Source organism: Lissotriton vulgaris, chromosome 2_1 (assembly GCF_964263255.1).
Source record: "Lissotriton vulgaris chromosome 2_1, aLisVul1.2, whole genome shotgun sequence".
Taxonomy (NCBI): Eukaryota; Metazoa; Chordata; class Amphibia; order Caudata; family Salamandridae; genus Lissotriton; species Lissotriton vulgaris.
In genome coordinates, this window is record NC_141687.1 from 1,145,328,420 (window position 1) to 1,145,355,793 (window position 27,374).

Here is a 27,374-nt window from a genome sequence, read left to right on the forward strand (position 1 = left end):
GAAATTTAAGTGAGGTCTTCTATAGCTTCTATAGTTGACTCTGTGGATTAGAAAAAACAGCGAGGGATTAAAAAAAACCCAAGGAGGATATTTCTGCCCTGTGTTTCCGAGCTCTGTTGTCCGCAGCCCATGCATTAACTTGGAAATGCAAAGATACAAAAAAGAAACTCAGAGGTCCCTTTTGCGCCGGCACAGTGTAGACAACGGGAACATGATATGGCTCAATGTTCCCAAATTCCGAAGTCAATAGATCTAGTTCCCTTCAATCTAATAAACAAGAGCTTTTGTTTCACACACCCTGTTTCTGATTTTAAGTGTAGTGTAATCCTTCTGTAGGTGCAAAATGGGAGTTTGTGCCTGAAACGGGATACTAAGTTGAGCACAAATCGTGCTTGCAGTGAGATTTGAAGCATCATTTCCACAAGGACAAACCCGGTTCAAGTGTGTTAGACAGACAGTACCAACTTGCGGATTCTGTACCTCGGTACTGAGGAAAATGTGCAAATTTTTCATATTCGGAGTTCCGAAATTCAGAACGGCTCACATTCAGCAATAATATTTAATTGGTGAATAATTTGTGCCCCAGAATGGGCTATGCATGGAATGAGGACCAAACAGCCTCTAGATACTTCACCTGCACTCCAGGATTTTTTTAGGTAGGGGGGATCCTCAGCATCACATTATGTGAACATTAAAAACAATTAGATTTAACAAACGTGAATTGAAAAAAATCAACAAAAATATTTTTGGTGGGGTAAGTAATAAATGTAAAAAAATATTAAACAATGCAAAATATAATTATTTAATATTGAATGGTGTTCTTGATCGTTCCTTCAAGTCTTAATTGAGCTGTAATATACCCAGAAGAATGGAGACCTGAAGGAAGAAACCCCTCGGTGAGAAGTGCACAGCATCACCGAACCATCTCTCCTAGGTTCTAAGGATTGAGCAGCTCGTTAAGTGTTTATCAGAACACAAAGGAAACTGGCGACCCAGAGTTAATACCATAACAGAACTGTGTGTGCAAATATTGTGTGCATTTGTTCTGGAAAAGGATTAAAGTAGCACAAGGCAGTCTCAAACTCTTCCTAACCTGGTCACTGTGCCTAGAGAAAAGTGTTACTGAAGGACTATTTTCTTTAAAAGTAGCCGGAATATTTCACATCAGTCGATTTTTTATTAACAAAAACAGTTTATGTTTACAGTAGTTTTGGGCCTAACACAGTTTTAGTAACAATGTACCACTCTGCAGTCTTCATCCATCAACGGTGATTGGCCTGGCCTTGCAGGGTAGTGTTTTGGTGTCCTGGTGTACCATGCAACATGTTCTATTGTACCTCTAAAAATAGTTGAAAGTTTACATGCTGACCTTTCTGTCCAGTGGCCTATAGTTCTTGACAAGGCTTCCAGCATGTCAGTATGCTTTTCGTGTTTATGCAAGAACAGGTGTAGGGGTAAGGAAGACCATGTCTTTTTCTGGCACACTTATGGAGTTCTCACTGACCGTGCAACCAGACTCTCCATGAAACAGGCTCTAACCTGAAATACAAACTGTGTTTGCAATCGCTACTTTGGAAACTAATTAATGCAGATTACTTGACTGCTGTTGTAATTTATTACTCTGCAGCTTATCTAAGAAATCTAAATTTGACAAAGTATTGATACTTCTTGCCCATCAATGCGTGCAACTGTTCAGCCTTTCTATAGGAAATTGTTATGCTCCATATAGGTACCTCAATATAGGCTCAGGTAGTCACCTAACCTTTCACCTATATTCTCCCCTACCATTACACTACATAACGGTTCTTGGGACTGACCTTTTTCCTAGCTATGGTACTGCATACAGGATGTGGGGTTTTCCCTGAAAACTAGCCTCATCCATTATGCATGAGGATTCTTGGAAACTCAGCAGGACTACCACCTCCTGCTTAATCAATCAATTAATCAATCAAGACACTTGTATAGCGCGCTACTCACCCGGAAGGGTCTCAAGGCGCTGGGGGGGAGGGGTCCTCTACTGCCCGAACAGCCAGGTCTTCAGTTGCTTCCTGAAGGGGAGGTGGTCCTGGGTTAGCCGAAGGTGGGTGGGGAGAGAGTTCCATGTCTTGGCTGCCAGGAAGGAGAAGGATCTTCCACCAGCGGTGGCTCTGCGGATGCGTGGAACGGCGGCGAGGGCGAGGCTGGTTGACCGTAGCTGGCGGGTGGGCGTGTAGAAGGTCAGGCAGTTGTTGAGGTACTTGGGGCCCAGGTCGTGGAGAGCCTTGTGTGCGTGGGTGAGGAGTCTGAACGTGATCCTCTTGCTGACGGGGAGCAAATGCAGGTCTTTCAGGTGGCTGGAGATGTGGCTGTGGCAGGGGATGTCCAGGACCAGGCGTGCGGAGGCGCTCTGGATGCGTTGGAGTCTCTTCTAAAGTTTGGTTGTGGTTCCGGCGTAGAGGGTGTTTCCGTAGTCCAGTTAATAACTATGTATACGGGTCATTCCTTCCATCATCCTAAGTCCGACATGACACAGCAAGGTAGAACCCCTGAGGGTACCACTCTGGGTATATAAACACCACATCTTGCTGAGGTAGTGAGAAGAGAAAAGGACTTCCATGCCGACACACTAACGCGAGACGCTGAGGTTCCTGTACGGAGACACTCCAGCTCGCAGTGGTTTGACATCCCTTGCGGGGTGTTCATCTTGAGACCAAGAAAGGGCACCACAGTGTCTCACTTCAGGTAATGGGTTTGACTTTATGCTAGAGGGATTCTTGTATTTACACTCACTTACATGCTATGTACAATGCCAGTGACCCAGAACGTTTGTATGGGCTGAGCGGGGAATGTGTGCACTGGGCCACTTTAACTACTGTAGCACATTTTATAATAAGTTACTGGCCGACAGGGAAAGCAGAAGTCTTCCTAACAGGCTGGCACATCCGAACATCTGGTAGGGCCTGTCGTTGTCATGCCTGGCATGTACCATTCGCTGTCACCTATTTACTTCTCAAAGAATTGTTTTGACATAACCAGTACATCTCGAATTATGGAGTAGAAAACAACAGAGATTTTGCAGTATCTACACTTCGAGGATAATATGACAGGCTGTAGATCTCACCAACATTTCTCAACACCCTGGGATGCTGCTGCTTGTTCAGAGAGATATGGCCTGCCCTAACATCCACAGGAAGTCAGTGGGCGCCCACTTCACTTACCATTATGAGGTATCTCGATCTGTACTGCACAGTGCCAAAGATTCCCAGGATGACCGCCATGATGTGTAGGAAGTTGGCCAGAATGGGTGCCCACTGGTATCCCAGGAAGTCGAAGATCTGCCGTTCCAGGGCCGCGATCTGCAAAACAGAGAGAGAAAAACACAGTTACTCACACAGGCCTCGCAGGGCATTGAAACTCAGACCGGCAAGTAATTAATGAGCGCTTCCACGCACAATTAGCTTCAACAGACGGAAACGTCTTGCATGATTCATTGGTTGGCGTCTAGCAAATTGTGCCTCGTGGGGTTGAAGCGGAGGGGCTGCAGAGGAATAATTCACTTTTAAGAGTTAGTTCAGAAATAGCACAATAATGTTGCGCCCCTCCATTCCCCATCAAGTGGCCAATCCTTCCATGCCTCATCCAGAAAGATTGAGGCGACACATTAGGACTGTTGGCCAATCTAGTCCACACTTTCTCCTGCCTTCTGTTGATGCACATTTCCCTGATCTCCAGTTGGAGCCTTCCTTGCAGTTGTTGTTCTTCACTGTTGCTCTTACAATGTCTTCTTTCAATTATTCCCAGTCCCACTGGGTGAATACATTTCCTAATGTCACCCTTGAATCCCAACTCCACCGTTATCATATCACACTCCTGCTGTGATAGAAGTGTCCTGAATTGCTTATGTCTCTAAAGAATTTCACAACATCTATAATATCAACTAATCGCTCACTGTATACATATTTGCACCCCTGAGCCTCTTCTTGTGAGGGCTCTCATTTAACCCCTTCCATGCTGTTGACAGAACGGTTCCGTCATGCACGTCGGGTGAGCTGTGCGGATGACGGAACCGTTCCGTCATGACTCCGCCCGCGCAAGGCGGAGTCAGCATGGGCGGGGAATTCCGGCCGCACGGAAGGGGTTAAACCATTCCCCATGTGGGTACCCTATTTTTCCAATGTCACTAACCAGGTTTACCCATTATAGAGATGTGGCTTCGATACCAGAATATGATGGTCCAGATGAGGCCTCACTAGTAACATGTACAGGTTCAGCGCCAACTCATTTTTGTTGACTAACCCTCTCTCTAAGCCGTTTGTTGTCTGGAGGTACATGTTGCACATCTCTATGTGATTGTCACCATATTTGTGTCTGTGCCACTTCCCTTCTTTCATCCCTTCAAAGTCCTCTTAAAAGATAAGTACAAGATCTTATGTGAGGATCTGAGGATAAGCCTCTCTCTTCTGCAATTCTGTCTTCTGATTGGCTGAGTTGCGCAGTGGGAAGGCAAATGAGCAAATGCGATTGGTTTAGAGTTCGTCATTTTGTAAGGGCTGAATTGCATACCATCTCCACTTTTACTAGCCCCTGTGTCACTGAGGACAGGCATGTGTTACTCCCTCCACTGCTGGTCTGTCACAATAGGTGCAGGCCCCCGTGCACAATTTAGAAGTCCATGCAATCATTGGAGCAGAATTGAAACCACCTAATCATACCGGAAGCTCCATCAACAGAGATGTTATGTTACGCCCTTCATAGCCTGTTAGATGTGAAGCTTTGAAGCTCTGTGCACTGCAGATTTTGTGGTGGAGATGGTGTAGACTCAAGCTACAGTGTAACACAGGAGGAGGCTGGAGAGACACACTTCTCACCCCTCTCTGGACCACATTTCAACTATTTAGAACAAGTTAATTTACATACACCACACCCAGGCATGCCCAACATTTAATCAAATCTACATAATTGACAAAAATGTCCCAAGACTGAAAAATACACCTGGCCAAGCCTGGACAAATGTGCATCCACACAGACATTGCACTCACAGATCCGTCTCCAGATGTATTCAGTCACTGCCCAGCAGTAGACTCCAACATACGTCAACTTTAAACAAAACAAAACACAACCAGAGAGAGCCAAATACAATGGGAACAGAGCACACTGTTCAAGGTCGGTGACTTCCCCAGAACCGTAAATAGTTCCAGCATGCCAAAAGTTTAATGGGCCCACACAAATGATAGAAAAGCAAAATTGATCAAATTGCTTCACATTGCAGTGTTACCCGTAGCTAGGTGCCTGCTACACTAAGACTCCCTTACATGCATTCATAAATAACATATGACTTGTTTTTTGATTCTGTGGTATGCAAAGTCTGCAAAGGACTATTAGCAGTGGCACACTTTGCACTGATCATACAATGCAGAAGGAGCTTTTAGTCAAATTACAACTTTAATTTTATGCAATAAAAACGAATCTTGGTACACCATAGCCAATTCGTACTATCAAAGTTTAGAAAAAGCTCATGATATTGTAAAAAAGCAATCCTTTTGCACAGAAAAGAAGATTATCACTGCTTGGTGCATGCCAATAGCTCCAACAATCTTAAAGAAAATGGTAGCAGGAGGCAAGATGTGTTATCTGGTTGGGCTTTGTGATTTCCATTTTCCATGAGTTTCTGTTTATTTGAACTAAGAATTTTAGCTGCCACCCTACTGACCCAAAAGCCACTTCCCAATGGCAACTGAAATAAATGTTCTTGGCCGAAGGCAAGAGTGAATATCTATACGCTCAGTATGTGGAGTCGATCAAGGTTCTGTACTACCCCATCTTCGTTCATGTGTATGTTGTTTGTTCCCTGTTAGGGCTCCTTGTGTAAATTTGCATCTATAGACCAATTTGAGGAGTTTAGAATTGACTGCTTCCTATGTATTCTCTATCTGGCTGTTCCTCCAGTGCTCACTCATTCGTCTAGGCCAGTAGGGTTATGAACACCGAAGATCGCATCAACTCGTAGTACGCACACATTTGTATAAATAGGTGCTACATGTTTAATATTATTTCATGTTCGGTAGTTTTCTAAACATATTATTCGAAGAAATTGCATAATATTTGGGAGCTACTTGCTAAAATGTACACATTTCCTTTAATTCGTGTGAATCGTGGATTTTCCGCTAATGAGTAGCCAAAACGACATATTCTACCTGAAACCTACACCACATATATATATTTCCTATTAGTAATATTTACAAACTGCTCTCCGAGAAGCCTGGTGACTCTGCAGAAACAAACTGAAAGCATTAGAAATCTGCTGAACAGTACACAAGTTGCTTGCTTTGTTTGAGACCACTTGAAAAATCACACTCCATTCATGCTCTTTTCCCTTCCTTTCACATGATTATTATATGTCGCCATTTTCTTTATTTGTATTATGTTATTTGACTTTTTTTTCTATTTTGTAGGGATGTACGTTGTTACAACGCATGTTGTAACAACGCATGCCTTTACCACGCAAGTCTTACAACGCAAGTCGTTACAACGACTTGCGTTGGAGGGCGTGGATTTAGGAATCTTATAATTTTATATTCCAACACCAGTCCCCGTAACAGTAGGGAAGGGTTTGGAATATAAAATTGCAAGATTCCTTATCCCACAGCGCCATCCAGCGCAAGTCGTAGTAATGACTTGCGTTGTAATAGATGCAGGGTAAAGGCACTGCGGTGTAAAAACTGCGTCGTAAACGATGTTCCCCATTTTGTAGTACTGATTTAACTTTTTCGTTCATGAAAGGTCATATGCTGAAACAGTTAATAAAACTGAAACTGCTTGGGCAATGGGGGTGTTGTTCGTTATCGTGTCACCAGGCCCTCATTGATAACATTATTAAAACATAACAGCCAGTTACTCATTTTGTGGGCTCTGTGGCAAGGTTTCAAACGTTTCATTGATGTGGCCCTAAAGAGGTCAAAGACTGGATGCTAAGAACGTCTCTGGGCACAATTCTAGTGTAGATGTGGTGCCACTGTGAACAGAATAATATACATGAAAGGTGACAAGTGTCTCCTATAGAGGGTCGCAGTTAGGAAGGAAAACATCCATAGTCAATCTTGTGATCTTATACTTCTTGATTGAAGATGGTTAGGCCTGGAGACGTATGCAAGGTACCAAGCATCTCCTGACATCAGGAATTAGAAAAGAGCCAGGCTATGTCACAATAGGAATCCAAAGAGAAAATGATCCAATCCGCTTGAGTCAATGATTAGGATAAAATAGTAGAAAGGGGTGAAGATAATGACAAAAAAGTCAGGAAAAAAAACGCATGAAGCCTCCTTCATATATGATTTAAGCAAGAATTTACATCACAGGAAAAGATCTTGGACTGAGAAACTCAGACTTTCTGCAATGGACAGACCACAGTCTTAGAAAGGGCTATAGGCGGGCGGTCAATCAACAATGAAGTAGAAACCTAAGTTTGATATGATACACATCACACCCAATTCTGACGTCCCGCCGCCAAACTTCGCATGGGAAATTTCACACGGCTCACAGAAAGCCCTTCCACATTAAGACGAGTGGGAAGTGCAGGAAGGAACCAGGTGGCAATGGTACTGAGCAACGATCGGAGCATAGAGTCTGGCAATGCACTGAAGGAGAGCGCTTGGAAAGCTTCTTCTCCTTTCGAACACAGGTGGTCTCTGGTAACCTCTTAGTATTCTCCTCTACACGGTCACAGTATGAATGTAATGAATGGGTTGATAGTGCTGTAATGACATTAACACCATGTTCTAAATTACAAAGTTGGTTGTTACCTACAAATAATTAGTCTGAGCCTGCCAGCTGATGCCAGCTTCACAGCATTCTGCCACAGCATTGATCCTGGACTGAGATATATAAGGAAACCTGCTCCATGTATGATGATTTGTGTGTTATATTTTGTGTTGCCAATGGTTTCAAAGCTATCATTCAGTGCCATTGAAAACACCATTTCATTGATACAGATCCTACACGGGGCCGGGTGATGCCTGGGGTCACCCTCATATGAACTCAAGAGGACCATGAGGAGATTTCCTGTTGCACAAACAAGTCAATGCCACACTATGTATATAGATTAAGTGCTTAATTTGTAAAAAAATAAATGAGTGCAAGTGCCCAAATTACTTTGCAGAAAGCCACCACTTGCTCTGTAGAATGCCATGGTTGCTGAACACCAAGGCTGTCTGGCTTTGATCCCACCATGTCTCTCTTTTATGCACCATCCTACACTTCATGTCGCTTTATCTCACTCTTGCTGATTCTTTTTTCACTGCTTTCTCATTTTGTCATTATTTTCCCATCTTTCTCTTTTTCCTTATTTCTCTGTTTTCGTTCTTTCTCTCTTGCTCTGGATCGAATTCGGATAGTGAGAAATAAGTCCTGGTCCCTAAAAATGAGTGCTGGAGTCCAAAACCTGAACTCACTGGCACAAATTAAGCACTGTATGCTACCAGACTGCATTGTGTTTTTTCTGCTCCCCCCTAGTTGTGACAGAGAGCTTCCATAAGTCACTTTTCACAAGAAAATGATTGAAATATCCCGGCCAAAAAGATTTTACCAGTTAATTCTCTTGCGTTAGGCTTTGCAATGATGGCCAAGTCTCCCTATGTTCGGAGCCTTGGCATAGTTCTTGAAAAGGAAGTGACTTCTAGGCACTGCCCAGAGATTTAAATGTATTCCCTTTGTAAGATTGGGGAAGCTCCTTGAGATGGTTGCCTTGGCATTTCACCAGAATCAATTGATCAGTCCCATCAGTTGTCACAAGGGACTGTGTATTAATGGCTCTAACTTCACTCCAGTTTAACCTCAGATTTTCCACAGTGGCTCCAAGAGTCTTGCATCTCTTGTGCTGGCAACTCCTGATCTACTCGTACCATGGGATGCCTCATGCCCAAATGATAGAGCAAGACAATCTGGGACTGAGGCATCGAGCTATAGCTTTCCATCGCCACCCGAGTTAAGAAAATAGTTCCATTTGCTCATCCTGCACAGAGGCCTGGGTTCTAGGTGTCCTGTTGCCTTGGTGTACATGGATTCATACTTTACGCAGCAGGAGTAAATGTTGTCTCAGCAGCTACTCGCATACGTGGAATGCTTTCCATGCTGCTCTCCTTCGCATATCTATTCACAAAACCTTTTATCAGTCAGACATTCAGAAAATATGGCTGTTTCCTTAAACCAATAGCAAGTAGTATTAAGAAAGGACTGGATTTGCATCTGCAGCTCCAACACAGGTGTATGACCGTTGTCTGTACTCAGCATGGTATTGTCACCATGGAGCACAGAGTTCTAGGTAACACAACTTATCGATGACACCGTCGCATGGTACGGTAGGGTGAGATTGCAGCTTCTGTAGGCCACATGCAGTCTTTGCACCAAAAACAGAAAGATCTTTTTTTAACTATGAAGAACTACTCCCTCCCATAAAGAGCTATCTAGAACAGCAGAGGTGTTCGGTGCATGTCTGCAACGGGAGGCTTGAACATGCACAAAACCGAGACAGTACTGCTGCTCACACATTTCCTCTTCTTCAATGTTTTCCCCTGTCCTCCACTCTAGCCCCTCTGCTGCTCGGAGGCTGCATACTGAGTTCTGTTAATGCATTACTGCATTAGGCGCGTGCTGTTTTGATTGTATCGTTAATGACCAGATGCCAATAGCAGATTTGTTATTAGTTTTATGGTCTCATCAGGAATCCTTACATCTCATTAAAATATTTTTAGGCTAATTTGTTCTCGGAGGAAGGACAGAAAGAACCACTAAACAATATAAATGAAAGGCTACACCATTTCCCAAGGAGGTGCAAAGTGTCTTTCCGCCAGCAAAGTTTTGTGTAGTTCATTTTTTTGTTCTCCCTCCTTGAAGGTTGCCAAGTTTTTCAATAGGCCTTTTCCACGAATTGTTTTTCGGCATTTCGAAAAACATGGTCCCTCTGATTAGACACAGCAACGTTGTAAAATGTGTGTCGGTCGGACATTTCTTTGAAAGCTCACCCTGCTGCAAAGCTTTCAACTACAGACTCGGAATTTTTTTTAGAAACTGTTTCTGCACGTTTATCTTTCGTGGAGAATTTCTATGCACGAGCAGAAAACTGAAAAGAATTTCGCCACCTTTGTTAAATTGCAAAAAATGGCATAAGTTGCAGAGCCAGGCTCAAGAAGCAGCGAGTTTAATCAGTGGCGTAGACGTAGTAGACATTTGGCCGCCCGAGGTGGTCCCTTGCCTTTGCCACCCCCCACCAACTGCGACCGCAGGTAAGAGGGAGGCAAGGGGGAGGGCACAGACCTCAATACACCTGACGCCAAGTCCCGCCCCCTCCCGCTACGCCACTGCATACGATTCGTTGCCCACCCCTTCCAATCAAGGCGCGCGTGATATAGCCCAAAATGGCGCTGTGAGAAAGCGTGGTTTGTGCTCGACTGCTAAGGAGGTCTCACCGTCACCGACGACCAGGGACTGCATTCTGCGCGCCAGCACTTCTTAGAGGACTCTTACATTTTATTATCTATACGCAAGGGAACAAAAGTCTGGCCCGTCTCCGGGATCGATCGATGTGGACGGAAGGCCTAATAAACACAGGGCACGATTGATAGGCGCTGGCTGGACAGTCGGGAATCCACTTGCACCAAGCATTTCTAGGAATTAACGCTCGAGAGCTCTGCAAGACCAATTATACCCCGGCAATACTTTCTCTGCTACGATTACTCACGCGGCGGCGCGGGCTGCTGCAGCTGCAAATCACCACTGTGGGAAATGAAATCAGACGCAATGCAACGATTATTGAACCAAACGTGTAGAACAGCCGAATACAGGGGAAAACTGAGCAGAGCGCCACTTGTTTTATGAGAAAAATACCGGCCATTTGTATGCGTTTGAAGACGCTGCAAAGGCCTGGTCAGGATACTTTAAATATAACTTTCCAAATCGGCTGTATTCGTTTTTAACATCTTTCTTTATTTGTTTACTTCAATTATCAGCAAGGGATCCGTTAGGTAGCCGTAGAACACATTTTTAAGTGCTTTCTTGTTAAATGTACTTTTTTTTAATAGTCTTACCAAGAAGCACGCATCAGGGGTTAGGATAATGCATTTTAGTGTGGTGGCGAACATTATCACACTTAAACGCATAGTCACGCATTAGCACCTCTTCCGCACCACCTGCTTGCAGCAGCCAGGAGGCTCAGTGAACAATCCAGCAGGAGGAAACTGAGGAGCGCATAGCAACGCGGTGACTCAATGTGTGCTTATTCTAACGGCCTTGTGCCTCATGAAAAGCAGTTTGTATCACCACCAGTCATTTTGAAGCAACCAGCTACTATCTCTAAGCTGAGACCCTGCACAGTGCAGTCTGGTCATGTGCACCCTCCTATTGCATCATCTGAGAGTCAGACTCATTGCAGTAGACCCAGTGCCTTGGGTAAAACTGGGGGCAGCACCACCCCACGGCGTGTCAGCGTTGACCTGCTCAGTGTTGTGGTGCAGGGATGAGGGAGTGAGCAGCAGCCTGGTGCTTAAAAGGTTGCGAGGGCGCAAGTTCTCTTAAGGCAGATAACCTCTCCTCGGCGGAGTCGATTTGAGTGTGTACTGCAGGAGGGAAGGCTGGAGCTAAGCGCCATGATCTCTCACTGCTGCAGCTTAATGTTGGTAAATGTTAGTGAAAGTCTAACTGCAGTCGGCCAACTTTGCTGGCCAGAGCGTAGTTCAAACTACAGAGCGCTGGCTGCAGGGCAAGGTAGCACTACGAAAATCGATTTTCCAAAATCGATTTTGTCCACACTATGTGTGGGAGGGTATACTCAGACGTGAGTCCCTTGCTCATTGCACCATCAGGATTCAAGCAAGCCGGGCCGACAATGGCTGAAATGCCAGAAACCGGTCCCCGGAAGCTTGTTTCCTTCCCAGTATAAGAATTGGCTTGGTAGTTTGGTTTGCCCTGTTCCCATCATGCACTGGGACAGGAACAGACTAATTTGCATGTTGCCAGGTTCTGAGCTGGGATGGTGCAGTGAGCTAAAAAACGGTGATGGATCAAGCCCTGATCTCTTGACTGGGTACGAGTGTTCTGCATCATTCAGAAACTCTGTCCATCACCACCCCCTTTTCCAAAATTGATTTTGTCCACACTATGTGTGGGAGGGTATACTCAGACGTCAGTCCCTTGCTCATTGCACCATCAGGATTCAAGCAAGCCGGGCCGACGACGGCTGAAATGCCAGAAACCGGTCCCCGGAAGCTTGTTTCCTTCCCAGTATAAGAATTGGCTTGGTAGTTTGGTTTGCCCTTTTCCCATCATGCACTGGGACAGGAACAGACTAATTTGCATGTAGCCAGGTTCTGAGTTGGGATGGTGCAGTGAGCTAAAAAACGGTGATGGATCAAACCCTGATCTCTTGACTGGGTAAGAGTATTCTGCATCATTAAGAAACTCTATCCATCACCACCCCCTTTTCCAAAATTGCACTACGAGCGCTGTGCAGGGGCCTGGAAATCAAATGTGACCGGCGGCACGCAGCTGTACATGGCTCTGAGGGGGTGCTGCTGTGGAAAGCACTCTGCATAGATCCGTTGTGTGCCCAGCAATTTTCAGGCGACAATAACAAGCATTGGCTAAGCCAGTAGGCCTTGGCTATGCAAAAACTGTTGGAATTGCCAATGTCTTTTTACCATGTTGCACAGCAGCATTGCTGTGCAACATGGCTACAAGTAAAGGTAGGAAAAAAGCGCTGGGCGCACCATATCGACATTTTTTCTAACTTTACTTTTAGCCATGCCACTTAGCCACGCCGTCGAATAACATGGCAAAATGACATTGGCAAAGCCAATAGCTTTTGCACAGGCGAGACCTACGGCAAACCCAATGCTTGTTTATACAAAAGGTCGCATGCCTGCAGCCTCGACCTAAAAATGGACATTCTTACTGGAGAAGGGCAGTGATGGCCAGGCACTGCCAGCAGTGCAATAAGGCCTGTCTGTGCCTGGCCATCACTGCAATGACATCCTTGAAAGCTCAGCAATTTTATCCATGCCCAACACTGCAAGGAGATCAGTGCCGGTGTTGCAATGACACCGGAGCCAACACTGCAACGAGACCCGAGCTAGCACTGTGCTAATATCTGTGCAACAACTACGGTGGCATCCATGCCGGCACTACAATGGTATTGGTGCAAGTGATGTATGTTACAGCACTGCAATAACATGCATGGACACAGTGCAACAACTTTGCAGCGAAACCGGCATGCAATTGTATCAGCACTGCATTTGTATCTATGCCAGGCCTGCACTTAACGAAATATGTCCCAGCACTGTGATGAAGCTTGTGCCAGCAAATCATCAAGTTCCCCTCAAACAAAGCAATGACATCCATTGGAACACTGCAGTGGTCTTTGGGCCAGCACTAGAAATTAGTTCCAGCACTGCAGCAAGTTCCATGCAAGCAAAGAAATAACATCTGTGGAAATACTACAGTGCCAGCCCAGTACTGCAACAACTTCTGGCGAGCATTGCATCAAGACTTGTGCCAGCAATGCAGCAAGATACATTCAAGCAAAGCAATGGCCTCTATGTAAGCACAGCAATAAAATCTGTGGGTGCACTGCAATGATGTCCGTGCGCCACTGCAGTGTCATTTATGCCAGCTTTGCAATGAAACTTGTGCCAGACGAACATTAAGTTCTGTACAAGCAACGCAAATACATTTGTGGCAGGTCTGGAGCAAGATGTGTGTCAGCGCTAGATGGACATGCGTGGAAACGCTGCACTGGTGCCCGTGCAGTGCTGCAGCAATATTCATGCCATCACTTAAATGAGCTCCAGTCTGGTGCTGGAAGTGTATCCACAGCAACAGTGCAGCGAAGCCTATGGCAGCACTGCAATAAGACCAATGTTATCGATGCAGTTTGGCGCATGTAGCATTCCAGTGAGCTGAATGCAGTCCCAGTCCTAGCGTTTTTTTTAAGCATAGGCCTGTCTGTAAATGTTGCAGTTTGTCGACAGGTCGATGCACTGGAAAGTTAGGTTCGCTTGTCTAATTGTTACTCATGAGGTAGCTCAGCAAGATCTGTGAGAGGTCTGCAAATCACTAACTTGCAGCATTCAATGAAGCAATATATGTGTGATCTGCAGCAGGGCTTTAAGTGGGATGCAAAAACGGGGGGGGGGTCTCTCAAAGGGTAGTGGTCAAAGGAATTAAGGGCGTGGCTTAAAAACATGTAAGCTAAAAATCTGTGGTTAGCATAGTGGGCCACCCGACTAGTATTTTGCTGTTTCTGTCATTGCATCCAGATATATGATACAACAAGTAACATCATACCTACAATAAGTCAGGACTATTGGCTTTGTCAATGGTTGTTAGTTGCATAAGATATATTAGGAGCAACTATGGCTTGTATATAATATTGAAAAAGCTTCCACTTAAAGCCCTGATGACACCACAACAATGTTGCTGCTGCTGAGTTTTAAAAAGAGAAGGGAAATCCAGAGAGGAAATGACTCTTAAAACGATTTCCCTTCACTTGGAATGCTCATCTGGCATGACTAGAGAAAAAGGGGGGTTTGGCCCTGTGGGAATGAGGGTAGGTTGGGCCACAGTATATTAGTGAAACAAACAGTTTACCTAAACCTCAATGCTGAATTCAGACAATGAATGCTGACTTGGGGATAAACAACTTTATTAGTTTTATCCGGACATTGATTTATGTCATTTATTTATAACTTAATTGTCAAAATCTTTTTTTTATGCAGAAACAAGATCGTCATCAACTTCATGTATTGCCATATACTTGGATACAAACAAACAAATCCTTAATATAAACAGTGAAATTAACACAATAGTGAACATGTGATTACACATACAAAAACATTTTTTGCTTATGATTGTGACGTGTCATGGAACAATTCATCAAATACTGGAGAAAAATCACAAATAACATTACGAAACATGAGGCGTAGGAAACTAATCAAGGTAACACCCCAAATCCTGAAGACAAATGAATTAGATCAAATCGAAAGGGGTCCTCAATCCATACAATAATTCAAATTAATCGCATCAATATGATGCAGCATACCTTTGCAGAGATGTTCACCCGAATGGAAAACAAATGATCCTAAATGATACACCGGAAAATACAGCCTCAGGAACATGAATAATTAAGGTAAAGCCTTTTTCTTCCACATGCGAAATTACGAGTATTGAATCTCTGGTCCTACTCAGAATTTTTCTGATTTAAGATCCGCTTTGTTGCAGTTGACAAAACGTGGCATTGACGACAGCAGTCAGTAAACGCAACCTTGGGCACAATCAAGACAAGGTATACTGCATGATATTGATGCGATTAATTTGAATTATTGTATGGATTGAGGACCCCTTTCGTTAAAACAAATTTCCCCTCTCTTTTGTAAAAAGTTCCCATGGATCCGACTAATACCGCCCTGATGAGAATCCTGTGAATCAGTCAGCGGGATTCGAAACGCGTCGGCATTTCTCCTCCTAATGACATTCAATGCCAGTGACATTTATTCAGGAAATGGTATTTCCCTGATTTGATCTAATTCATTTATCTTCAGGATTTGGGGTGTTACCTTGATCAGTTTCTTACGCCTCATGTTTCGTAATGTTATTTGTCATTTTTATCCAGTATTTGATTAATTGTTCCATGACACGTCACAATCATAAGCAAAAAAAAATGTTTTGTATGTGTAATCACATGTTCACTATTGTGTTTATTTCACTGTTTATATTAAGGATTTGTTTGTATCTAAGTATATGGCAATACATGAAGTTGATGACGATCTTGTTTCTGCATAAGAAAAAGATTTTGACAATTAAGTTACAAATAAATGACAAATCAATGTCGGAATAAAACTAATAAAGTTGTTTATCCCCAAGTCAGCATTCATCATCTGGCATGACGTCATGCCGTAACTTCTCCACTAGTGAGAAGTGAGCAGTGTGAGCAGCGCACATCGATGTGCCTGCTGTCTCTATCGGGCTCTGTTCTGTGCCCTGGCACAGGCGGTCCGTAACTACAGTCCGGAAAAAAGTGCCAGGACACAAAACAGAGCCTAATAGAGACCTGTTTCGAGACCCCTTTGAAAAACTGCCGGTGCTCAGCACCGGTGAGACCCGGCCCACTTAAAGCCCTGATCTGCAGAAATGTTTTTCTCCAGCAAAAGTTGACCCAGCCTTTCAGACTTCCGAAGTCAATCAGGTAAGTACTACTGACTTGAGCAAGAGTCAGTACTTAAAGCTCCAAAAAAATGGTAAAAAAACAGAATAGGACCTCACATAGCCACAATAGAGTCACTTCCAGACTTTAACCCTCTATGGGCAAACTCTTGACGGGAGATCTAGGCGATCATAAAATTAAAAAAATATATTAATCTCTCATTACACACAGCACCACAAGACTCGAGACTTTGAAGCCTTCCTAGCAAGTGGACATAGGCCCCCTAGATACTGATGACTAGACTGAAGCTTTGGAATCCCCCTGGGGGCTGCCATTTCATCACGCTTGAGACTAATTTAATTCAAATATTTACATAGGGCTTATTACACATGCTATAGGCTATGAAGGGCCGGATTTATAGAATCCTCCATATTTCCACGATGCCGAAAAGACGAGAGCACATTTATACACACAGTATGGACATGCACAGCCTTAGATGGATTCTGGTCAGGGGTAATCGCGTACCTAGCAGAAATTCTGGGATGGGAACTCCCAAATCCCCTAGGCTAGTACAACTTCACATTGCTGATGAGATTGAGGGAAATAGATAAAAGCTCGATCTTTTATGGTTGGGCCTAAACCTCGCTAAATGGGACATAGCAAGGCTATGGAAATCTGACAACCCTCCCGTAGTATGGGCTTGGAAAAAAGGGATGGACTTCTGCATGGGGCTAGGAATATCAGTCTTTCAGGAACATGGATGCCCACAGAAAATATGGAGGCGGTGGGCTGAATCCCGCAGTCTTGTATTGGAGCAGCAGACATCGACATCAGACATCATAGAATCTGAAATCAAAACATATGATCCTGCGGTGTGATATATCTTGTGATGCTTTTCTATTGGAACATGAATGCTACCTGGGGGCATCATTAGCAGAGATTGATGAACAATACAAAGGGTTACATTGTTATAGTTTGGTTATTATAACCAGTGATGCAATACTTTTTATGGAAGCATATTTATATGTATGTAGCCAGGCGGGCTGTGAGATCAGAGAAATGCAATAACATTTGTTATGAGAAACAAAAAAAGAATAGGAGCCAATCACAGCTTGAGCAGTGGACAGACACTAATTAAGATAAATCAATCTGTACTTAGTCCATGCTCCACACACAAAATTGGAAGTGACACCTAGGACACGCTGCCAAATTAAAAGTCAGCAAAGAAGAGTGATAATGATGCTAAACGAATGGTAAGCGATGGGTAGGCTGAAATACCCTTTTTCAAGTTTTTTTTTTTAAATACAATAAGTTTCCAAGCAACTGCACATGCAAACTGCCAGCAGGCTGAACCTAAAAATATCCAGGGGAGAATGAGATAACTCCGGTGATTAAAGTTCCTACTGGAGAGAGTTCTCAGTTTTAATATCACTTTTGACTCTTGATAAATGAGTGCAGACAAGTCCATTAAAAGCCTGCTGCAGGGTGTGTACCATGCAGACGAGTTCACCTTATTTTATGTGGTTAGCTCAGGGGGTACCGCTTTAATCACAGAGATTCTTTTGATACTTGCAGTTCATTGGTTACAATCGCCTAATAACACAGTGACCTATGAAATGTCATCAAATAACTGCATGTAAACTGCATGGCATCGGTTAGAATGTTATGTTTTTTCCCTAGTCTCTCTTGCTCTGGGTCAAATTCTAATAGTGAGAAATAAGTCCTCGTCCCCAAAAATGAGTGCCGATGTCCAAAACCTGCAATCACTGGCACAAATTAAGCACTGTTTGCTACTAGACTGCATTGTGTTTTTTCTGCTCCCCCTAGTTGTGACAGAGAGCTTCCATAAGTCACTTTTCGCAAGAGAATGCATGATATATCCTGGCCAAAAAGATTTTTAAAAAGATCTTTCTGATTGGGAGAACTATGTGCTCAGGCCAAGATCTTCAACAGCTCATTCTCTTGCATTAGGCCCTGTATGTTCACCTGGTCGCCCTATGTTCGGAGCCTTGGCATAGTTCTTGAAAAGGAAGTGACTTCCGAGCACTGATCAGAATTTTAAATGTATTCCCTTTGTAAGATTGGGGAAGATCCTTGAGATGGTTGTCTTTGCATTTCGCCAGAATCAATTGATCAGTCCCATCAGCTGTCACAAGGGACTGTGCAATAATGGCTCTAACTTCACTCCAGTTTAACCTCAGATTTTCCACAGTGGCTCCAAGAGTCTTGCATCTCTTGTGCTGGCAACTCCCGATCTACTCGTACCATGGGATGCCTCATGCCCAAATGATGGAGCAAGACAATCTGGGACTGAGACATCGAGCTATAGCTTTCCATCGCCTCCTGAGTTAAGAAAATAGTTTCATTTGCTCATCCTGCACAGAGGCCTGGATTCTAGGTGTCCTGGTGCCTTGGTGTACATGGATTCATACTTTACGCAGCAGGAGTAAATGTTGTCTCAGCAGCTACTCGCATACGTGGAATGCTTTCCATACTGCTATCCTTCGAATATCTATTCACAAAACCTTTTAAAAGTCAGACATTTTAAAAACATGGCTATTTCCTTAAACCAATAGCAAGTAGTATTGAGAAATGACTGGATTTGCATCTGCAGCTCCAACACAGGTGCATGAACGTTGTATGTACTCTCCATGGTATTGTCACCACTGATCGCATGGTTGTAGGTTATACCTCATATACTTATCGATGACACCCCTGCAGGTGCAAAGGGTACGGTAGAGTGAGATTGCAGCTTCTCTAGGTCACATGCACTCTTTGTACCAAAAGTCTTTGTCCTTGGGCTATGTTTTTATTCCTTTCCTGGTAGGAGGGGCAGTGAATTCATGAAGCCTGCTCTGGCCTCATGAAAAGTCATAGGCGCGGAGGCTGGAATCGGTAGGGGGTAGTGCTGCTGAAAAGAGGTCATCTATTGCAGAAATCAGTATGGCTGGCAAGTATAAATCTATGCTAGGTGAAGACACTGGTACATTACATCCGGTACAACAAGGAGTCCTTCCCCAAATTTGGACCAGCCGTTGACATAATGAAATTGCATGAGGCCTATCAGTCACCCATAAATTATTACTGCTGTTTTGTTACTCTACTTTAAAACCACCAGATGGTCCTATGGCAACCACCATTTAGACACTGCGATAAACACCTGGATGAGATAGCGGAATTGATTATCGTATCTCACTGCAAACGAGGAAAGATGGGAAGCAGGAGGCCAACACAGCACGGACAAGCTTTCTGAGACTGGAATCCCTTTATTCCATATCAACAACGAAACTAGCGTTTTCCCACTGTATCTACATCATAGCACTGCATAACCAGGTTTAAAATCTGGTATTCACACTAATGGTTCTCAGTGACAGTACAAAACATACACATTTATGGTGCATATGAGGGCACTGTTAACAGTGAGAGCAGAAGCAGTAAACAAATCTGCAAACAGCAAGTGCCAATGCTGAAATGAAAACATTAATCATGCAAAAACAAAAAAGATGAGCACACACCACCAGAAACCTGCCAGAAGTGATCAAAGCCAGATGATGTTTTTTACAGATTAGACCTTCTCATAAAACCATGAGGTAATTAACACCAGTTTGGTGTTCTTTTGTTACAGCACAAAGATAACCAAGCAATGACTAGTTCCAAGCTCATGGACCGGGATCTAGGGTCCATCTACCCAGTGGCTGTTGGTTGGGGTTGGCAGTGGATTTCATTTTTTTAAATCAAAAACATAGAGATATCTTGAATATTCAGCTAAAATAAAAATTTTGGCATACTTCAATGGCGTTTAACAGAAATTCAGATACACATTTCTCGATGTTGTAATAGCTCAGTGGGCTAATGCCAACATGTGAAAGCAGGCTAAAAAAACATATTTTGCAGATAAATTGTCTCCAAATCCTAGATATTTAGAATAAAAAATAAGTTTCAACCCTGCATAAATATCTCCCTAAGAACAATTCAGCTTGCACTGCACATAATTTTTCCATCAAGCGCTGGCTCCGAAATAATCTCGGAACGGAGTGAGAATAGTAAATTAACAATGAAATATGGAAGAAATGAGTTACTCTTGCTTTCGGAATTTTTTGTAAAGAGATGTTTATGTACAGGATGAGATTTTGGTATTTTATAGTACAGAGTCTATCTTTTGCTCTAGATGATTTTCCTGTTTCTGTTTTGACATGGAACCAGATTAATGCATTGTCTGTGGAGAGATGAGTCTAGCCTTCAGGTATCGGTTCGTAATGCATTGTTATATTGATGGGAAAAGCAATAGGCATCCCCTTTTGGACCTATTGGCTTTGCAAATGCATTTTAGCCATGCTGCTTAGTGTCGATGATGCTGTGCAGCATGGCTAAACAAATACAAAAAATTAATGTGACGAGCAGTGCCATCTCATTTTGCAGCCACGCACACCATTCATGCCAATACCTATAAAATGATGCAGGCTCTTGTTATGGTCTGGTTTGACAGTGCAGATGTCGCCAGACAATTATGTGAGCATCACTAGAGAGGGGCTTTAGTTCCGCCCTCATGTTAGGGGCCAGGTGTACATGTATCGATTGGGCAGAAGATGTCTGCTTCCACACAAAAAGTTCTAGCCCTCAACACAGCTGTGATCATTTTGTTTGTTTATTCAGCTGCCTGAGGTTGAACTTTCAGGGGCACACTAATGACATTGTAATACTATTAAAGTGTGTTAGATAACTAGATCATTTTTGGTGTTTTTCTCTGGCAGCAGTATGGATGGGAGGAGAGCAGTCATTAGTCTACATGGAGTTTAGGTCTGGCTTAACCCTATAAGCCAAACCTATTGACATTACCAATGCTTGTTTTCATTTGAGGAGCTTATAAAAATAGAAACTGTTACAGCGGATAATGGTACACGGAATTAGAAGCACAGGCTATGCATAGCAGTGCGCATCCCATGACGCGGTGGGCAGAGCCCACAGTAGACAAGAGAAGGTCCCACTTGACCCACAGTTCTCCCTCTCCGCTCTGCCAAAATCCTTCACATGCTTAGTTCTAGAGGTGGAGCATGGAGGATGAGTGAGCTCTACGGCCAGCTAACGGAAGCCTGTGCTGTCTGGTGGTTAAATCTTTCTCAAGCCATTCCGCGCATGCACTTGCAGAACCCCTGCTGAGCGGCTTCTCTAATATCAGCTTGTGGCGGCTGTCGGATATTGTCGCTCTGGCAATCTGCGACCAGCCAGGACTGATAAAATCGCTGTAAAGTAAAATACCATGAATACAGAATACGTGTTCTTGGGTCTTTTTAATCCACATGCCTTGTGCTTCGAGGATCTATTTTTTTTGTCTTGAAAGATTTATTTTCTCATTATTATGTGTGTAATTCGTCGCCTCTAGGTGCCTATTTGCAGCAGCTGGCAGGGCTCATTGGCTGCTTTTGTTTATGTTCCATAATCACCCGCCCTAGCAGAGACACCCATAGCAATGGACCTGCCATGCTTCGATCACCAAGACCATCGATAAAATGGACGTCACATGCATCACCAAAATGCCGGCAGTAAGGTTAATGACATAACTTGTCCATTGACATACTGGTGACACCACCAGAAATCTTGTTATTTTCGTGACCTTCTTCCTGACAACATTCTTGGAAGTGGACACATGACCCTTGAATCATATACCATTGCAGGAAGTAGAAAAATAGATATGCTTTGTAGGAAACTGGCTCTCTATATAAACAAACAATCAATGAGGGGAATTGCAAGTGTGCTACCAGGGCCGGACTGGGAGCCAAAACCGGCCCTGGCAAAGTCCTTGGCCGGCCCCCTGGGAGTGCGACCGAGCTCTTTGCCGGGGCTGGTTTTCGGACGATTTTGTTACAGGGCCGATTTTGCAGCTTTGCTGCAAAAACGGCCGTGTAACAAAAACGGCTCCCAGGGCCCAAAGCCGGCCCCCACCCGTGAGGCGCACCGGGGTATTGCCCGGTGCCCACAACGGCCAATCCTGGCCTGTGCGCTACTCACCTGTGGGGGGTCTCATGATGCCTTGGGGTGGGAGAGGGGGGCGCTGGTTTATTTAGCCAATGAGTCAGGTCTTGAGGGTCTTTCTGAAAGGGTTCAGGGAGGGGGCGCATCTGATGTCTGCCGGTAGCTTGTTATACTACACCAAAATGAGGTATAATGTGTAAAGAGTCCAGGTGACCCCAGAGGTAGGCAGAGGTTAAAGTTAGATATAACCTTACTCTCTATTTGTGGTAGAGTGGTTGAGCAGTAAGGCAGTATCAGAGGACAGTGTTAAGCATTTGATGTACACATTTAGTCAGCAAATGAATTCACACACTCAAGAACTGAACGGCACTGAGGTGGCCGGGTGCAGAGTGGCGTTTCAACGTCGGGCTCCCTGTTGTTTTCTATGGAGAACCTCTGGCTTGCAAAATCACTGCAGGCAGGGGACTTCTGGGTGCAACCACCACTTTGAGAGGTAAGATGGAGTTAAGGGTTGGTTAGGCACCGTTGGTTTGGGCGCACAAGGCCGTGGGGCTTAGGGTGCAGGGGTGCCTTTTGGGGTCGGATCTTCTTACCAGCTCCTGCTTGCGGTTAGGGGGGCCTTCTGGATTTAGACTGCAAACGTCGGCTGGAGGCTTGAGGCAGGTATGGGGTCGCCGGATCTTGGGTCCGGATTGCCGGGGTGACCTCCTCGTGGTGTTTTTCCACTCGAGCTAGAGCCGAGTTCGGCGGATGCAGAGTGGGCTGGATTTGCGGTTCCTGGCTGCTGGCAGAGGCTGCTGTTTGAGCAAATCCAGTGTTCACAGGAGAAGCAGTCTTTGGATGTGAAGGCAGGCAGGTCCTCCGGGGTATTTGAGGTTGTTGGCTGCAGGACACAACGGGATATCGCAGGAGCAGGTTCGAGGGAGACAGGCCTGAAGGGCTGGGGACAAGTCAGTGGGCGTCGAACTCTTGTTAGCTGGCTGTACGGCTGTTCGGTCCTTCTTCTTTCCTTCTTGTCGTTTCTGGATCTGAGGAAGCAAGGTTCAGGGTGCCCCCTAAATACTAGATTTATGGGCGTTACAGGGAGGTAAACGGCAGGGACCAATGGGTCCCTTCCCTGGGGTGGGTCCACCCCCTAACATGCCACCCTCCAGTGGGTGCCTGTCCCTATTTGGTTGGGTCCCCCATCCTCAAGATGGTGAGAACTCAGAGTTGTGCTTCACCTCGCCTCCCCCACCTGAGGGGTCGAGGTGGCAGAGGTTGGCACACCTCTCTCCCTCACTTGTTTTTCCCGCCAGTTCTCCCACCCAAAGTGGGGGTCAGAACCAGTGGGGACCAGTTGCTGAAAGCAGCAAGTGTTCTGGGGAAGCTCACAAACGCGGTGTGACTTTGAAGCATTCCCTTCGTGAACCCTGCCCATCCTGGGGGAGGAGACTTGGCACCTCGTCCCAGGTGTGCATTGTTTCAGGCCCCTGAGAGCAGTAGGCTCTCAACCCTGGGGTCCAGAAACATATCTGTTGATGGCAGCCTAATCAGCCACTCAGTCTGGACACTAGAGATGGGTTCGTTTTAAGGGGACATCTCTGAATTGCCCTCTGTGTGACATTTCCCATTAAATCCCACACAGGCATCATTGTTGGTTTAATGTGCTGAGAAGTTTGATACCAAACTTCTCAGTTTTCAGAGTAGTGATTAAGGTGCTGAAGAGTTTTTAATGACAACCTCCCAGCACCATATGCTCTTAATGGCAGCACTGCACTTACAATGTCTAAAAATGGACTTAGACACTGTAGGGGTACAGAGCTCATGCACATGTACCATCACCACTGGTATAGTGCACCCAACTAGAGGGGTGAGTGATCTATGCCAGGGCAGTGGGTTGTAGTCATGGCACACAGGGATGTGTGCCACGTCGACTCTTCACTTTGTTCTGCACCAAAACATGCAGCCTGCAAAGGCAGTGTGTGAGTGTAGTGGTACAAGACCTCTAAGGGTGGCATAATAAGTGCTGCAACCCTTAGAGACCTTCTCTGGTAACAGTGCCCTGGGTACCTGTGGTACCATTTACCAGGGGGCTGACCTGTGGCCAGAGAAGCCAATTGGGTTTAGTTTTGGAGAAAGAACACAGGCCCTGGGAACCTGATTGTCAGGGACCCAGGGCACACCAAGTAAAAGTGCATCAGTAGTCTGGCAAAACGTGGGGGGTTACTGCAACAGAAATCCTACACACATTTATTTTAGTTAGCACTTAAATGAAACAATGCTCTGCCATGATCTTTCAGCGTTGCAACCATCATCATATCCGTGAGAAAGGTATCATTCAATCATCATATTCTCGCAGTACAACATAAAAAGCCCAAATATAGTTTTAGTAGTTCAATTATAGTCTTCAATCCAGAACCAAAAACATCATATGCCCAGTCACGTCCTCAAATGCCCAAGCCCACGTGGCTAAAATATTTACTTAGAATTATATTGAAAGGCTTTGGCACAGCCCCAAATCCCCAGGCATAACATCAAATGTCAAGGAACAACCATCACAAGACCAAAAACAACCATCAAACACTGAGTGAAAGTTTTGAATGACCACGCGCAGTGATCATGACAGGGCCTCAGTGGCCAGCACCAAGGATGTATTCCTAGGCATAGCATCCAAGCTCTGTTCGGGTTTCACAAGTGCAGGAGTAGCCCTAAAAGCTCAAAGATAGCTTCATGTGACAGTTTCAGCATCACTATGAGCAAGGATAGCTTCTTGCACTGAAATATAGCTTTCCATACCAAGTGCAGTCTTGTATGCACACAGTTCTGTTGCATGGGCAACATTACCAGCATAGTCCCTGGCCTTCTCAGCCAGATGCTTGAATGCACAGCAGTTGTGGCAATATACAAGGCATATTTTGGAAAATTACATTTTATCTGGTGCTTTCAATGACTAGTTTGGTGATTTTAGTGCTATGTCTAATGTGTGTTACTGTTCGCGAATACTCATTTCTATCAACCACAGAAGTATAAAAACATTAAGTTTACAGTACTGTGATTTCAACCTTCGATTTGCAGCACTTGTTTTAGTCCACTGAGCTGTCTCATTACATATATACAGAGCTACCACTTGTTTAGATTGCCACCACAGCTATTAACTGTTGCTTTTCATGGTTCGGGAAACTAATTGCAAGTCCAATTTTACAAGCTGGAAAATACCCCTCTTTTGGACCTTACATTTCAATGAACTCTTCCTGTGACTTCTCGCCCCATTTTCCTGTCTGACTGGTAACTCCAACTTTCTCTTGCTCCATCTTGCCACTTTCCTTTGCCTCTCCTGCTCAAATCGCCCATAGTTGCTGGTCAGATGGCTATGGGCATCTTACCCACAACGCACTGTGTATTTGTCCAGTGAAGAATAACATTTTGTATACAAACAATTATTTTACAAGGCTCCTCCCTTGATTACTTTATCTTGTTCCCCCAATTCCCTGTCCCAAGCTCTACTGCCCTGTCGCAGTAGTTTTAGGCTGCATAGAGGTTTCATGAAGTGCTATGTAACCGACATAACAAAACATTCCAATAAATACTTGGAAATGTCACATAGGTTGCCCGAAAGCATCAATTCTGTTTCCTTCCTTCACCCAAAAACTGTGTTTGTAATGTTGGTGTGTTCTGTACCTTGGTGAGTCCTGTTATTGTAGAAGGGAAAGGCCAGAAGTTGCTCTCATGCATGATGTGCACTACGGTCTCAATGTGCTTTATTATAGGCATAGTCAATACCTATATTGCCGCATTGTTTACTGGCATCTACTATCTGCACTGTGGAATCAGGAAGCCCTTTCCACCTAGCCATAAAGAGAAAGTGGTGCTGGAATACATGCTCCCTAATCACTCATTATGCTAACATCAATAGGTTGCAAAAGCAAAGGAAAGTGAGCAGGAAGAGATGGAACGATGGCAGCAACTCCAAGTCTAACTCTTTGAGGGTTAGACTTACACCTTTTGAGGTCTGGGTGGGTTCTCACTCACTTGGGGAGAGGAGTTGGCCTAACGGCTAGGGCGGCTGAATTGAAACAAAAACTACCCTGCCAGGGTTGCTTTCAAGGTCCCAACAGGGGATCCTTACAATCAGATGGGGGGTGACAAAAGATACGTATCAGAGCTGACAAGACATCACACAAAATCGATACACCCTTTTTCACAATTATGATATGTATTATGTAAGATTCCAAATTAATGTATATATATTTTTTCTCTAAAGCATTTATATGGGTTCACTATATGAACTCAAACCTAACAAATAACAAATAAATCATATATATTTTCATAAAAAAAGGTGTATCGATTTTGTGTGATGTATTGTCAGCTCTGATACTAGCTGCCCGGATTAAATAAATAAATGGTTTTCGCACCTCTAACAGAGTGCGGCTCTAATTGCTGGAGCAATTCAGTTTGGACATGTTGCACGGCATTCTTCAGGCCGTGGGAGCGATGCACCACCTGACACACCGGACTTGGGACCACTCGAGGGGAACAAATCTCTTCGAATGCGGTGTTGGAGGTATTTGTCAAAAGAGCCGGGCATAGTCTCTTCCAGAGGCCCAATGGGGGCTGCAAAAATAGTCCTGTTTATTAATAGTGAGCATTGGGACCCACTGGAGGGTTTAAAAACATGCAGACTAACTACAGGGCCCAGCATGCAATACGAACTGAATATCAATTAAAGGCACACAGGAGGCTAGAAACACTTATTGGATAAGCATGCAGGGGCTGCTGGGAAAGCACATGACTGTTCCAATTGCTCACTACGGCCTCGAAAAAGATGAGGAGAAGTCATCGAAACATTACGGGAAGGGAAGCTGCCCGGATTAAATAAAGAAATGGTTTTCTCACCTCTAACAGAGTGCGGCTCTAATTGCTGGAGCAATTCAGTTTGGACATATATGTTACAATAGGTGAGAAGGGCTAGAACCTTATCTCTAAATGCAACAGCAGTCAGAATTCTCCTGTGTGAAGAACAGTATATAAGAGCTCAGAAACTTCTGGAGACCACCACAGGACAGAGGAAACACTCCTGCAGAGAGTGTTTCATTGATATCACTTCGGGTGTTGTCACTGATGTCAAAGGTGGTGTGATGCCACTTCCCGTGAGGTCATTGAATAGGCTAACTAGCTCTGCTAAGAAGGCTGAAGATGGGAAGGAGAGCAGGTAAGAAGACCTTGGAAGAGAAGACATGGTGGAGAGAATGGATTACTG

At 44.4% G+C, this 27,374-nt stretch overlaps 1 protein-coding gene across 2 annotated transcripts in view; it reads right to left on the reverse strand.

Annotated features, from left to right (window-relative positions):
- The window catches only part of NKAIN1 (sodium/potassium transporting ATPase interacting 1), a 495,005-nt gene that overhangs the window by 154,967 nt on the left and 312,664 nt on the right, over window positions 1-27,374 (reverse strand). For both annotated transcript variants that reach the window (XM_086956847.1, XM_086956849.1), the window contains exon 2: window positions 3,198-3,335. In XM_086956847.1, coding sequence (XP_086812973.1) covers window positions 3,198-3,335 — 138 coding nt within the window. The remainder of the gene's footprint in view (window positions 1-3,197; window positions 3,336-27,374) is intronic.